Source organism: Balaenoptera ricei, chromosome 10 (genome assembly GCF_028023285.1).
Source record: "Balaenoptera ricei isolate mBalRic1 chromosome 10, mBalRic1.hap2, whole genome shotgun sequence".
In the NCBI taxonomy this organism is placed as follows: Eukaryota; Metazoa; Chordata; class Mammalia; order Artiodactyla; family Balaenopteridae; genus Balaenoptera; species Balaenoptera ricei.
The window spans coordinates 83,866,741-83,878,857 of NC_082648.1; the positions used below are offsets into that span (position 1 = coordinate 83,866,741).

The following is a 12,117-nucleotide window of genomic DNA, read 5'->3' on the forward strand; positions in this document are numbered from 1 at the left end:
TGAATGACATTGAGGACTTTTGATTTATCCCTTACTGATAACTTTTGTCTGTTAGTAATCAAAGGCAGTGTCTACTGAATATTTTAGGCAATAAAAAGCATTGAAAGAGATTTACATTTAATTGTACACCCACAGTAAATTTTTTTTGTAATTGATGTAAATCGATGCTTCTAAAAATCATATTCCAGTGAAATGATGCTCCCTGGTTGGGGACATTGAATACTCCATTCTCCATTCTCTTCTTTTTTCTCCATCTTTGTTAATGGCATCATTATCTACCCGTCTTTCCAAACTGTAAACATTGGAGTTGCCTGGGACTCTCCTGTCTTTTTTTTTAAAAAAAATTAATTAATTAATTAATTAATTTATGGCTGTGTTGGGTCTTCGTTTCTGTGCGAGGGCTTTCTCTAGTTGCGGCAAGTGGGGGGCCACTCTTCATCGCGGTGTGCGGGCCTCTCACTATCGCGGCCTCTCTTGTTGCGGAGCACAGGCTCCAGACGCGCAGGCTCAGTAGTTGTGGCTCACGGGCCTAGTTGCTCTGTGGCATGTGGGATCCTCCCAGACCAGGGCTCGAACCTGTGTCCCCTGCATTGGCAGGCAGATTCTCAACCACTGTGCCACCAGGGAAGCCCTCTCCTGTCTTTTGTGCTCTATTGATTACTCCTCAGTGTCTCCTGGATCCTTGTTCTCTTCCTTGTCCCCACCCTTAAGACCAGACTCTCCTTTTTTATTGGTGAACCTGCCACTGGTCTGTACTTCCTCCGGTTTATCTTCCCTACTGCTGCCTGAGTTCCCTGTTGAAACTCCTCTGTGACCTGATGGTTTTATAAGCTCAACTCCTTAGCCCATCACCATCTCTTTCTGCTACATTGTTCCCTCTGTGCCAGACTACTTCTACTTCCATCTTTTTGTGCACACTGTTAACTTTCACTTGATACAACCTTGTATCCTTTTTTACCTGGAAGCATTATGACTCATTCTTCTAGACCTAGATTTAAGGTCAGTCCTTCAGTGAACCCTTTCCTGGCCCTCAGGCAGGATTAGCTGCTCCACCCTCAGTTTTTCTATTACATATTACTCATGTTAATTTACTTCATGCCACTGTTCCCTCAAACATTCATGATTAAACTAGAAACTTTTCAAGGACAGGGACTGAATCCAGTTATCTTTGTACCACCAGTTCTTTGCTCACAGTGCCTGGAACACGTTTTCAGTATAAGCTTGTTAAATGGTGATGACAGAACCACCAGGGAGAATATTGGAAGGAAAAGAACAGCATTTGGCTACTAAGGTAGTAGGATGGTATAGGGACTAACCTTTAAAGTACTCTTGCCGTATGTTAGGCCCTTTGCTAGGAATTTCAGTCTCAGTTATCTCACTTAATTTTCACTCTATAGCTGCTGTTGTCTCCATCATACAGATACAGAAACTGAAGCCAGAGAAGGTTATGTGGGTTGTCCTAGGCCAAGGAACTAGTAAATAGTGGAGTCAGGACTCTGCTCAAGTCTGCTGTACGCCACAGACTGCTTTGCTATTCTTCCTTCTAAGTCTAAAGTTAAGGAAGCTGTGACTTTGATCCTTGAGCTTAAATTTACTTGAGTAATTAAAGGGAAACTCTAAAAAATGAACCAGGTTGCTAGTTGGCATTTGGGCCTCTCATGAAAGTTTATGAACTGTTGAATGTTAGAACTTCATACGATTGAATTTATGGCTAACTAGTACTCGAGGCAGTGTTTATAGATGCTTATTTCGAGTGTATTTACTATTCCTAAACAATCTGAATTGCCTTCCAGATTTGGAGTTTTGAACTCCTTTCCCCTCTTCATGAATTGAGAGGCCACAAAGGCTGCGTGCGCTGCTCTGCCTTCTCTGTGGACAGTACCCTGTTGGCAACTGGAGATGACAACGGAGAAATCAGGGTAGGGTGTTTGCTGACATGAAACCACTGCTCTCCTTATAGCTTTGGCTAGCCCTCCGTACCATAGCTGGGGCCTTTGTTAATGTGACAGGGAAGCACAGGCCCCAGGGTTCTGGTTGGATGAGGCATTCTTTGTTCTGTTTCTTATGCACGTTGTGTTCACAGCTGCATTCCACTGCAGAAAAGAATTCATTTTAGAGTTAAAGTGAAGCATTTCCCATGTATGTGAGGAGGCAGATGCCCTAGTTATTTGCAGTTGGTTCTGTGCTGTTAGCTTGAGAATGATTCATCTTAATTCTTGGACCTGAACCAGAGATTGTTTTTAGTGGCAGAATGTGAGGAAAATAATTTTTGTAAATTGTTGTCTAGATTATAAATGAATTGCAATTCTGCTGTTTTCTGCACTGAAAGGTCTCTTTAGCACTATATCCATTAGATAGTCAACATTTAGAGTGGAGCCTGTTGCCATCCTCGTGGGATTGTCTGCCTCTGGTTGTGTTAGAAGGATTGGGTAGTTGATGGAAGAAGTTTGGGTGTTGGGTGTGGCTGCTTTGGTAACTGGTATAATCAGGAGAGTCTTGTTTTTTGTATGTTATTTTGTTCGTTTTTTACGAAGCAGGAATTAAAACTCAAGGAATAGGTATATAATGCAGAAGAATGAGACAGTATGCATTATGCAGGAATAGGGGCATTATCAGATAGGCTTTCCAGGAAAATTAAGATTCTCTTGCTTGAGGACTAAGTAACCAACCTTCCGTATACCATTCTCATAAATGCCATGCCAGCTGAAGGGGCAGGACTGCTTTGGGAACATGCATTTTGCTCTGAGTTCTCACCTCTGGATGAAAGGGCTCCTTTACTGGTTATGAGGCAGTGTTTCATTTTCCAGAAACCCCTAAAGGTAAAAATTGTCTCTTTAAATAAGGGTTATTTAAAATTTTTTCTTTAGTACATTAAAAAAATTCTGTTTTTCTACTTGATTTTTCAAAATATAGGAAAGCTATTAATTATATATATATATATATCTTCTATCTAGCTATCTTACTGAATTCTTTCTAATCAGTTTTTCCATTTGATTCTCTTGGATTTCCCAGGGGGACATTTACAAATGATGGTTTTGATTATTTTCTTTTGCTATTTATGCCTCTATTTTTCTTATTCTGATGTACAGTTTCTTTGAAAAATTAGAATACTGCTCATATATTATCACTGGAAATAAATGAAAATATTAGTATCTATAAGTAATTGGGTTGTTTTTAAGAGCTTAGTAAACTAATCTTAGTGAATGTATGTGTATATGCTTGCTTGCTTGTTTATTTTATACATATAAAATATAAAAAAATACATATATATATATTAAAAACCTTACTGGGACTTACTGTTTAAAATATGTATACTTTAGGTGTTTGAATAGTGTCTGTCAATATGCTTAGTGGTAGATCCTGAACTAGAATTCTTTGTTCTTTTGAGGTAGTTTATTTGTTAGGCCTTTTTTGTTTATTCCTTGCTTCTCCCATCATACTCTTTTTTAAAAAAATTGTTTCAATTTTTGGCTGCGTTGGGTCTTCGTTGCTGCACGTGGGCTTTCTCTGGTTGCAGCGAGCGGGGGCTATTCTTCATTGAGGTGCGCAGGCTTCTCATTGCGGTGGCCTCTCTCATTGCAGAGCATGGGCTCTAGGCGCGTGGGCTTCAGTAGTGGCAGCACGCAGGCTCAGTAGTTGTGGCTTGCGGGCTCTAGAGCGCAGGCTCAGTAGTTGTGGCTCGCGGGCTCTAGAGCACAGGTTCAGTAGTTGTGGCGCACAGGCTTAGTTGCTCCACTGCATGTGGGATCTTCCCGGACCAGGGCTCAAACCCCTGTCCCCTGCATTGGCAGGCGGATTCTTAACCAGTGAGTCACCAGGGAAGCCCCATACTCCTTTTATTCAGTGAAAGAGTCACAGTATTCTAATCAATCACTCTAAGTCCCTTTGTTATATTTTTTGGAGTATAGTTAATGATAAATATTGTAAGTAATGCATTTTAATTATAATTAGTAGTTTTAAAAAATTTGCACCGGAGAGAATGTAATCTAAAAAAATTCCTAAGGTATCACTGAATTGTAATTATATTTTTAAGAAAGATTTCCAAATATGTTCCAAATGAGATAGATAGATATATAAAACTTCTGAGTAACCCTGTTAATGAACTGTGTATCATTTTTATAGATATGGAATGTCTCAAATGGTGAGCTTCTTCATTTGTTTGCTCCGATTTCAGTAGAAGAAGGAGCTGCTACTCACGGAGGCTGGGTGACTGACCTTTGCTTTTCTCCAGATAGCAAAATGCTTGTTTCTGCTGGAGGATATCTTAAGGTAAGGGTTTCTCAAAGACTGAAAGAAAAGAACAGCCTGTATCCTACTTTCCAAATTATTTTCACTTCCTGTGTTTCAGTTGGGCCTTGTACAACCCATCAGAGAGGAAGGGCGATGACTGTTATCCCGTTCTGGGTGATGAGACTGAGATCTGCAAGGCTGCATTCTTCAGATCTCTTGGAAGTTTTGATGGCAGTGTTAGGGATGTTCTCAGTCCAGAGCTCTCATCCTGCCCCAAACAAAGTCTTAGGTCATCAGAATGACTAGAAAGTGGGGTGTTTAACTTAGTTTGATTTTCTGCTTCACTAATTGTGAACTATGTTGGTTGAGTCTTTAAAAAAATTTATTTGTGAAATTTCCTTTCTTAAGTATTAGTGGTAGTGGTGGTAGTAATAATAATAAAAATAGCAGCGGCAGCATATTGCTTTATAGTTTACAAAATGCTTTACTTACATCATCTTATTAGCCAGCTTTGCGAGGCTTAAATTTTATCATCCTTGGTTTGTAGGTGAGTAAACTGATGTTCATAGAGGTTGTGAATTTCCTAAAATTACTTAGTAGATTGCCTTATACAAACTTATTATTAGCAAATACTGAGGCCACGGTTGAGCGTGCGGTGGTGCCTCAGGGTCATTTTTTGGTGCTTGCATCTTTTTTATCCATCCACTCACTAAGAATGTATTAAGTGCCCACTGTGTGCTGGCACTGCTGCGTGGCACAGTGTTTAAGACTTGGTTCTTGCCCAGGTGGTTGACAGTCTTCGGAGGAAGCAGACAGTAAATAAATAAAGTCTCTAAGTGTAAGAGGGGTTCTGGGACACATTTGCATAAGGATAGTAGAGGCACAAAGGAGAGGACAGTTCTACCTTTGGGAGTTAGCAGAGGCTTCCAGTGGAGGGGAATGCTTGAGCTGAGTCTTGAGTAGTGATTTACTTGTAAAAGGGGTTGAAGATGATACTGTGTATTGTACTGATCACTTAAAATAGATCCCTAATGAATTAGACCCTAATGAATTAGATCTTCGATACTGTTTTTTCTTACTGAAAACATTCAACTGTAGGAGATGATTCTGATTAATTGTCTAATACAGTATAGATGTTCAAAAATATTTAAATGACTGAATTGAAGTTTTTGGTTATATGGGACCTATGTAGATGCGATTTTATTTAAAGTAAAAATCTAGCTTATATAAAAGATAAATCAGAGGACAGTTTTTAGCTCTATGAGAGGATGTATGTTATGATTCCTTTACAAGTTTACATTGAAAATACAATGCTGCTTACAAGATGTTGCATTAACCTGTACCTAAATAAAGGTACACCTTTATTTAGTTATTAGGGGATTGTGAGACTATCACCACTTGTCCTCCTTTAGTGTAGAGATAAACTGCACTCTTAGTCTGTTCTGAGGATGATGCTTAGAGGAGCGACATTGCTGTCTTTGTGTTGGAAGCTGGGAGTCTTCAGCCGTATTAACTGCTGAAAAACTTAACTGCTCAGCTTTGACACTGAACTTCTAGAGACCATGTCTTTTGATGCTCTGGGCACCATAGAAGGCTATCACATAATCGTGAGTCTGGCTCACAAGATATGATAGAGATCAGTGACTAGATTTCCAGAGTTCCTGGAGAACCTTGAAATAATCGATGTCTGTACTGTAGAAGTTATGTCTTCAGGGTGAAAGAGCCTATAGCCTATATATGCAGTCTGTATATTTCAGTGACAATCAGGCTGTTCTTCCTTCTGGTTTGATTACTAGCATGGTTAAACTGGTTGTGATATAGCCCAGCCTGCATCTACCCAGCATGTTCATGAGACTGTCTAAGAGCACAGAGCAAATTAAAAGTAAAAAGGAACCACTTCTGTAATGTCCAAGAAAGTAGGCCTTTTGAGTCTGTTTACTTTATAATCCAAGCTGTATGAATCGAATGTCATTAAGACAAAGTAGGTATCCAGTAGCTAAAAAGCTCTTACCTTTCAAAATTATTCCTATTTATAAGTTAAAAATAATGTAATTTACTTGTGTTATGCCACAGAGTGTGTACTGTTAGAATGACAAGAAATCCACATTAATTCATACTCATGAGGAGAAAGGCTGATTTGAAATATGAAATACATGATGATAAATGCAGGTTTTCCATTACATAGAGGCAACAGAATATAAAGGTCAGGAGAGTGAGACTTGGAGCAGACTACCTGAATTCAAAGCCTGGATCTGCCACTCAGTAGCTTTGTGATCTTGCACAAGATGATTTAGCCTTGACTTTCTCATCTGTAAAATAGGTGTAATAATAACACCTACCTCATAGGGTTGGGAGGGTTAAAGGAGTTAATACAAGTAAAGTACTTATACATGGTGGCACATAGTGTACCCTGAGTAAATGTTAGCTATCTTTTAAAAATTGAAGTATAGTTGATTTACAGTGTTTCAGTTGTATAGCAAAGTGACTCAGATATATATATATATATAAAATAATGTATATATTATATATAATGATATAATATAACATATTTAATAATATTGCATATATAATAATATAATATATATTACAATATAATATATAATATATATTATAATATATATAATATATATATTATAATATAATATATATATATTCTTTTTCAGATTCTTTTCCATTATAGGTTATTACAAGATGTTGAATATAGTTCCCTGGGCTATACAGTAGGTCCTTGTTGTTTATCTGTTTTATATATAGTAGTTTGTGTCTGTTAATCCCTCCTTCCAAAAATATCCCTGCTATTTTTTTTTTATTTACTTTATTCCTTAGAGCAGATTTAGTTTCACAGCAAAATTGAGCGGAAAGTACAGAGTTCCCATATACCCACCCCCACCCCATGTGCAAGCCTCCCCCACTGTCAACATCCCCCACATTTGTTACAGCTGATGAATGTTCATTGACATGTCATTATCACCCAAAGTCCATAATTTCTTTAGGGTTCACTCTTGGTGTTGTACAGTCTGTGAATTTTGACAAATGTATAACGACACGTGTCCACCATTGCAGTATTATACAGAGTAGTTTCCCTGCCCAGAAGTCCCCTGCATAAGTCCTATTTAATATCATTGTCTTTTAGTCCATATTCACATTAGTGGCTGGGGTAGTGTTTCCAAGTCGAGTGGTCTGTTTTAATAGAGGGAAAGGCAGTGGGTGCACTAGGTGTGGAAGCCGGATAACTCTTCCACCTCTGCCACCTGCTAGCGGTGTCGTCCACAGTGACAAGGCCTTTCTTCTCTCTCAACCCTGGTTTCCTTACTTGTAAAGTGAGGCAGTTGGACTAGGTGATCTCTAAGGGCCTTACTACCTCTACGATTTGCCTCTAGCGACTGTCCTCTGCAGTCTTGATTACACTGCTATTTTATAAAGCAAAATTGTGAGTCCTGGAAAATTTCAAGTTAGTACATGTTGCTTCATTGAGGTTTACTTAAGTCCACAAGGTTTACTTTTACCAGTTACCGTTACTAATAGTGAACATGAATAGTTGACCCAGTCACACGAGCAAGGCAGAATGCTAGGCATTGCCACGGACACAGAAGTGATCATTGCATTCATAATACTCAGAATCTTGATGTACCTGAGGCCTTTTCAAAAGGTGTTCATGTACATGGTCTCTTTTGCCCTCATCTTAGTTGTGAGATATGTAGGTAAGCTCCGTGATCTCCATTTAGTAAAGGAATATAAATATTGTTATAATCTTAGCAAATTCAGTAATTGGGAAGAGAAAGGAAGGACTTGGCCAGAGCACCTGCTACATTTGAGATGTTCAGTATTTATTTAGCAAATATAAGTGTATAGACTTTTAAATAAAAAACTTGGTCATGGGCTCTTGAATCACTCCTGGTGAAAGGGAAGATTCAGTAGAGAGAACATTGTATCCTGCAGCCAGTATTATCAGTAGTCTTGATATCTGCCAAAATTCCTGTCCATGTCTGCAAAGGGGCATTTTTAGAGAAGAGAGGGTCATTCTTTCCATTCTACTGAGAAGGATACGCAGACAGGAGAATTCAGTCCAGCCATGGCCGTAGTGGGCTTTGTGTAGCCTTCTGTCTGCGGCTCTGAGTAGGCTGCATGTTTCTCCAGCATGCCTTACAGTGGGGTTAGGTGTAGGGTAGCTGTGACGCAGTCACCAGGGTTAATCAGGAATGGTGGGCTGGGTTGATAATACTATATTCAGCCTTAAACCTTAGACATCCTTCCTGGTGTTTGCTTTAGTTTGGGAGTGGGGAGATGATGGGGTGAAGGATCCAGTTGGCACTGCAGATTGTCTCACGCTGTAATTACCAACCTAATAAGAATTTTATTTTTCTCTGAACAGTGGTGGAATGTTGTCACTGGGGAATCCTCACAGACCTTCTACACAAATGGAACCAATCTTAAGAAAATACATGTGTCCCCTGACTTCAAAACATATGTGACTGTTGATAATCTTGGTATTTTATATATTTTAAAGATTTTAGAGTAAAATAGTTAAGCAGACATGTAAGTTGAACTCTTTTAATTTTGAATTGGAAAAAAAAATCCTAATGAAACTGTATTTCAACTTTTTATAAAGCTGTGAATTGTTTTGCAGTATTGCATTCATTACGAAAGTGTTTGTGGTTGGATGAATAATATTAATGTAGCTTTTCCCAAATGAACACACCTTTAATCTTATTTTTCATAATCATCATTATCATTTTTAAGTTTGTCCTTAAGATGCAAATGAAAATGTAAATATATACCTTGTTATACCGCTGGTAAAATTCTCCCTTGATGCATTCAAATTGGTTGACATAATTAGAATAATTTGAAGGAAATATATATTTTAATAATATTATTATTCAGGCTGTGCCTCAGGGTAGTAGTGGCTTGATTTCTGAACCACATTTACCCGAAGGGGGTATAGTTCTCCCAAATATAATCTCAGAACTTATTTGCACCCCTTAAATTTGCTTTAAAAATGTTGTGTCTACGGGCACAGTTTGCAAAATTTTCTTTAATTCACTTGATAAGTGAGTCTTAGATTTCAAAAGTACTCTCTGTGAAGCAAAAGTTACGTGTGTTGGAGTGAGTAGATTTTGTTGGTCTACCTTTTCTCATTAGCTGATGGCAGCCCCGGGCTGGACCTGGCCTCTAGCTGTCAGTCTCCGAACTGGGCACTCTCCTGCTTTCTCTGGTTTTTTACATACCAGACTTCCTACTTGACTGAACTTAACCTTTCTTAATCCTCACTTTTCTCTCTTTTTTTTAAAGTAATTGCTCCACAGTTAAATGTTAGTAAATCTGAATAATTGGGGAGGAGCCAATTTTAATCATAATTTTTAACAACAGAATTTTTCCAAGATATAGAAAATAGTAAAAAATAATTTTCTTCTAATTCCATTTACTTTTAGATGAACGGCATTGCCAGTGCTATTCTCTTAGTGAATTTCAAGAGAATTCTCTGTGGTTTTCTACGAATACTGGAAAAGTCATTGTGACTGCAAGATGTCACCTTTAACCTTCCAGCCAGTCTGTTTTCCTTCCTCTTCTCTCCCTCCTCCTCTCCTTCCCTCCCTCCCTCTAAGTTTAATCAGGAAAGATAGTTTAGACAGGGAAAAAGCATATCAACATCAGTAACTAGCTTTTTTGATTTCCTGATTAGGAACTTTAATTGTAGCTTAAATCTAAACATTTTCCCTGAAATATATTGTTAAGGGAAATGGTGATAAATTAGTAATAGATGTGGTTCTTACATTAAAAAAACAACCAAAATTCAAAATTTTTTGTTGCTGCAACAAGAACTAAATCAGATGAGTATTAGCGTTAACAGTAGGTAAGCACTGAGCCAGTTTCTATTGTTGGTGCATATTAGTAGATGTGGGGTGGGTAGGGGGGGAACAGACCACTCCAGATGTATTTTAGATTAGATGTTCCTATTTAGCATTTGAGGGAACCATAAAGAGAGTGAATAAAATATTTTACATTGTTAAGGAGGTTTTGTTTTGTTTTGTTTTATGGTGGGTTGAGGGATTAATTTAGGGGCTTACTGTGATTTAAGCAAATGTGACATGAAAATCTTAATTTTATAAAAAGAAATTTCTGTAAATGATATGTTCTGCTTAGAGTACCCAAATCATAATTTGATTTGCATACAATGTTTAGGAACTCATTTATAGCTCAGAGTATAAAGTATTAACTTTTGGAATTAAAAGTCACTTGACTGTAGAAGTATAACAACAAACATCGGCTTTTAAAACACCTTGATTGGCTCTTATCTTACAAATAAATTAAAAAGAAAAATGAGAAGAAAGACCAGGTAACATGAGGGAAGAAGAAAAGCCTTTCATAGCAGCTTAAGTGGCCAGTCAAGGGGAGGGTTTTGTTTTGTACTTTGGATGAGCATTTTTCAAGCATTTCCCCTTTATTTTTTTTTTTGTATTGGAAATACATTGCATGTTGTCTATATAAGATTTTTTTTTTACATTGGGTGTGCCTTGTATGTTTTGAAAACTGTTAGTTTTGTATTTATGATACAGCTTACATGATTTTTTTTGTGTCGGTATGCATTTTAATACATGAATTTTAAACATTTTATAAAAATAAAATTTCTAAAATATTTTTGAAAAACATTTTCAGATTGTTTCAGACTCCTTGCTTGTCCTTTGTTGATCAGAAAATGAATGTGAAAGAGTCTTCAAATTAAAGCCATCAACCTCTCTATCCATGCTTTATCAGCTATATGTAATTCAATTCTATCAAAATTTTCTTTTTCCTCAGTTTGTCTCTGATGCCTGGTGTGGCTGGCATGGAGAAGATCCTGTAAAGAAGAGAATTCATTTATTCGTTTTTTCATTCAGTACATATTTGTTGAGATCTGCCTGGCATTTTTGTAGGTATTGGGGATATAGCAGTGAGCACAACAAAGTCCTTGCCCTCCTGCATTTGGGGGCTAGGGAGAAGCAGAAAAAAAGTCAGTCAGTCAAATTTATAGTGATTAGTTGGTATGTAAGTGAGGAGGAGGAGGGTTACAGTTCTAGAGGGAGCTGCTTGTTTGGAAGGTGAGGGAGTGAGTCAGGCAAGTATCTGGAGAGAGTCCCCAAGCGAGGGTGTACAGCAAGTGCAGAGACTGGAAAGTGGGACGGGTTGGTCTGTTCCAGAACCAGCATGGAGGCCGGTGTGGCTGGAGAACACTGAGCGAGGGGAGCTTAGTAGGAGGTGCAGCCAGCTCTGTGGAGGGTCTCCCAGGCCATGGGAGGATGTCTACCCTGAGGTAGTAGCTAGCGCAGGAGTGTGAGAAGTGGGGAGATCTGACGTAAGCTGTAACTTGATCACTTTGGCAGTGGGAACCAGTTGAGAATCAGCTGAAAGGAGGACAGGTGAGGAGGGAAGCGGGGAGACCAATGAGAAGCTTTTACAATAATCTGGGCAAAATGAAGGCGGCTAGACTGGGGTGGTGGCAGGAGAGGCTGTGACAAGTTGGATTCTGGGTATATTTTGAAGGTAAGAGTTAATAAGAGTTGCTAATGGATCGGATACAGGTTGTGAGAGGGACAAGTCAAGAATGACACTGAGGTTTTGGCCTCCGGCTTGAACAACTGGAAGAATAGAGTTGCTGTTAGCTGAGATGAGAAGACTGTAAAAGGAGCAGGGTTTAGGACAAAGTAAGTTTGAGGAGGTGGGTGTTCGGCAGACACCTGGGGCTGTTGAGTAGATGGTTCTTTTATAGGAAAAGTCTCTGATGGAGATAAAAATCTGGGAGTCATCAGTGAATTGATGGTATTTAAAACCACAGGACCAGATGCAACAAAATGGGTGTAGATAGACAAGACAGGAGGCCCCAGACTGAGCCCAGGGCAGTCTGGAGGTTGG

At 38.6% G+C, this 12,117-nt stretch overlaps 1 protein-coding gene across 6 annotated transcripts in view; it reads left to right on the forward strand.

The window, feature by feature from the left end:
* The window catches only part of APAF1 (apoptotic peptidase activating factor 1), an 87,466-nt gene extending 76,589 nt beyond the window's left edge, over nucleotides 1-10,877 (forward strand). For 4 of the 6 annotated variants that reach the window (XM_059936724.1, XM_059936729.1, XM_059936726.1 and 1 more), the window contains 3 exons: nucleotides 1,794-1,919; nucleotides 4,123-4,269; nucleotides 8,603-10,877. In XM_059936724.1, coding sequence (XP_059792707.1) covers nucleotides 1,794-1,919; nucleotides 4,123-4,269; nucleotides 8,603-8,749 — 420 coding nt within the window. In that variant the 3' untranslated portion in view covers nucleotides 8,750-10,877. Of the gene's footprint in view, nucleotides 1-1,793; nucleotides 1,920-4,122; nucleotides 4,270-8,602 lie in introns of those variants that run through there. The other 2 variants (XM_059936725.1, XM_059936730.1) reach the window with 2 other exon arrangements.
* The last annotated feature ends 1,240 nt before the right edge of the window (nucleotides 10,878-12,117 follow it).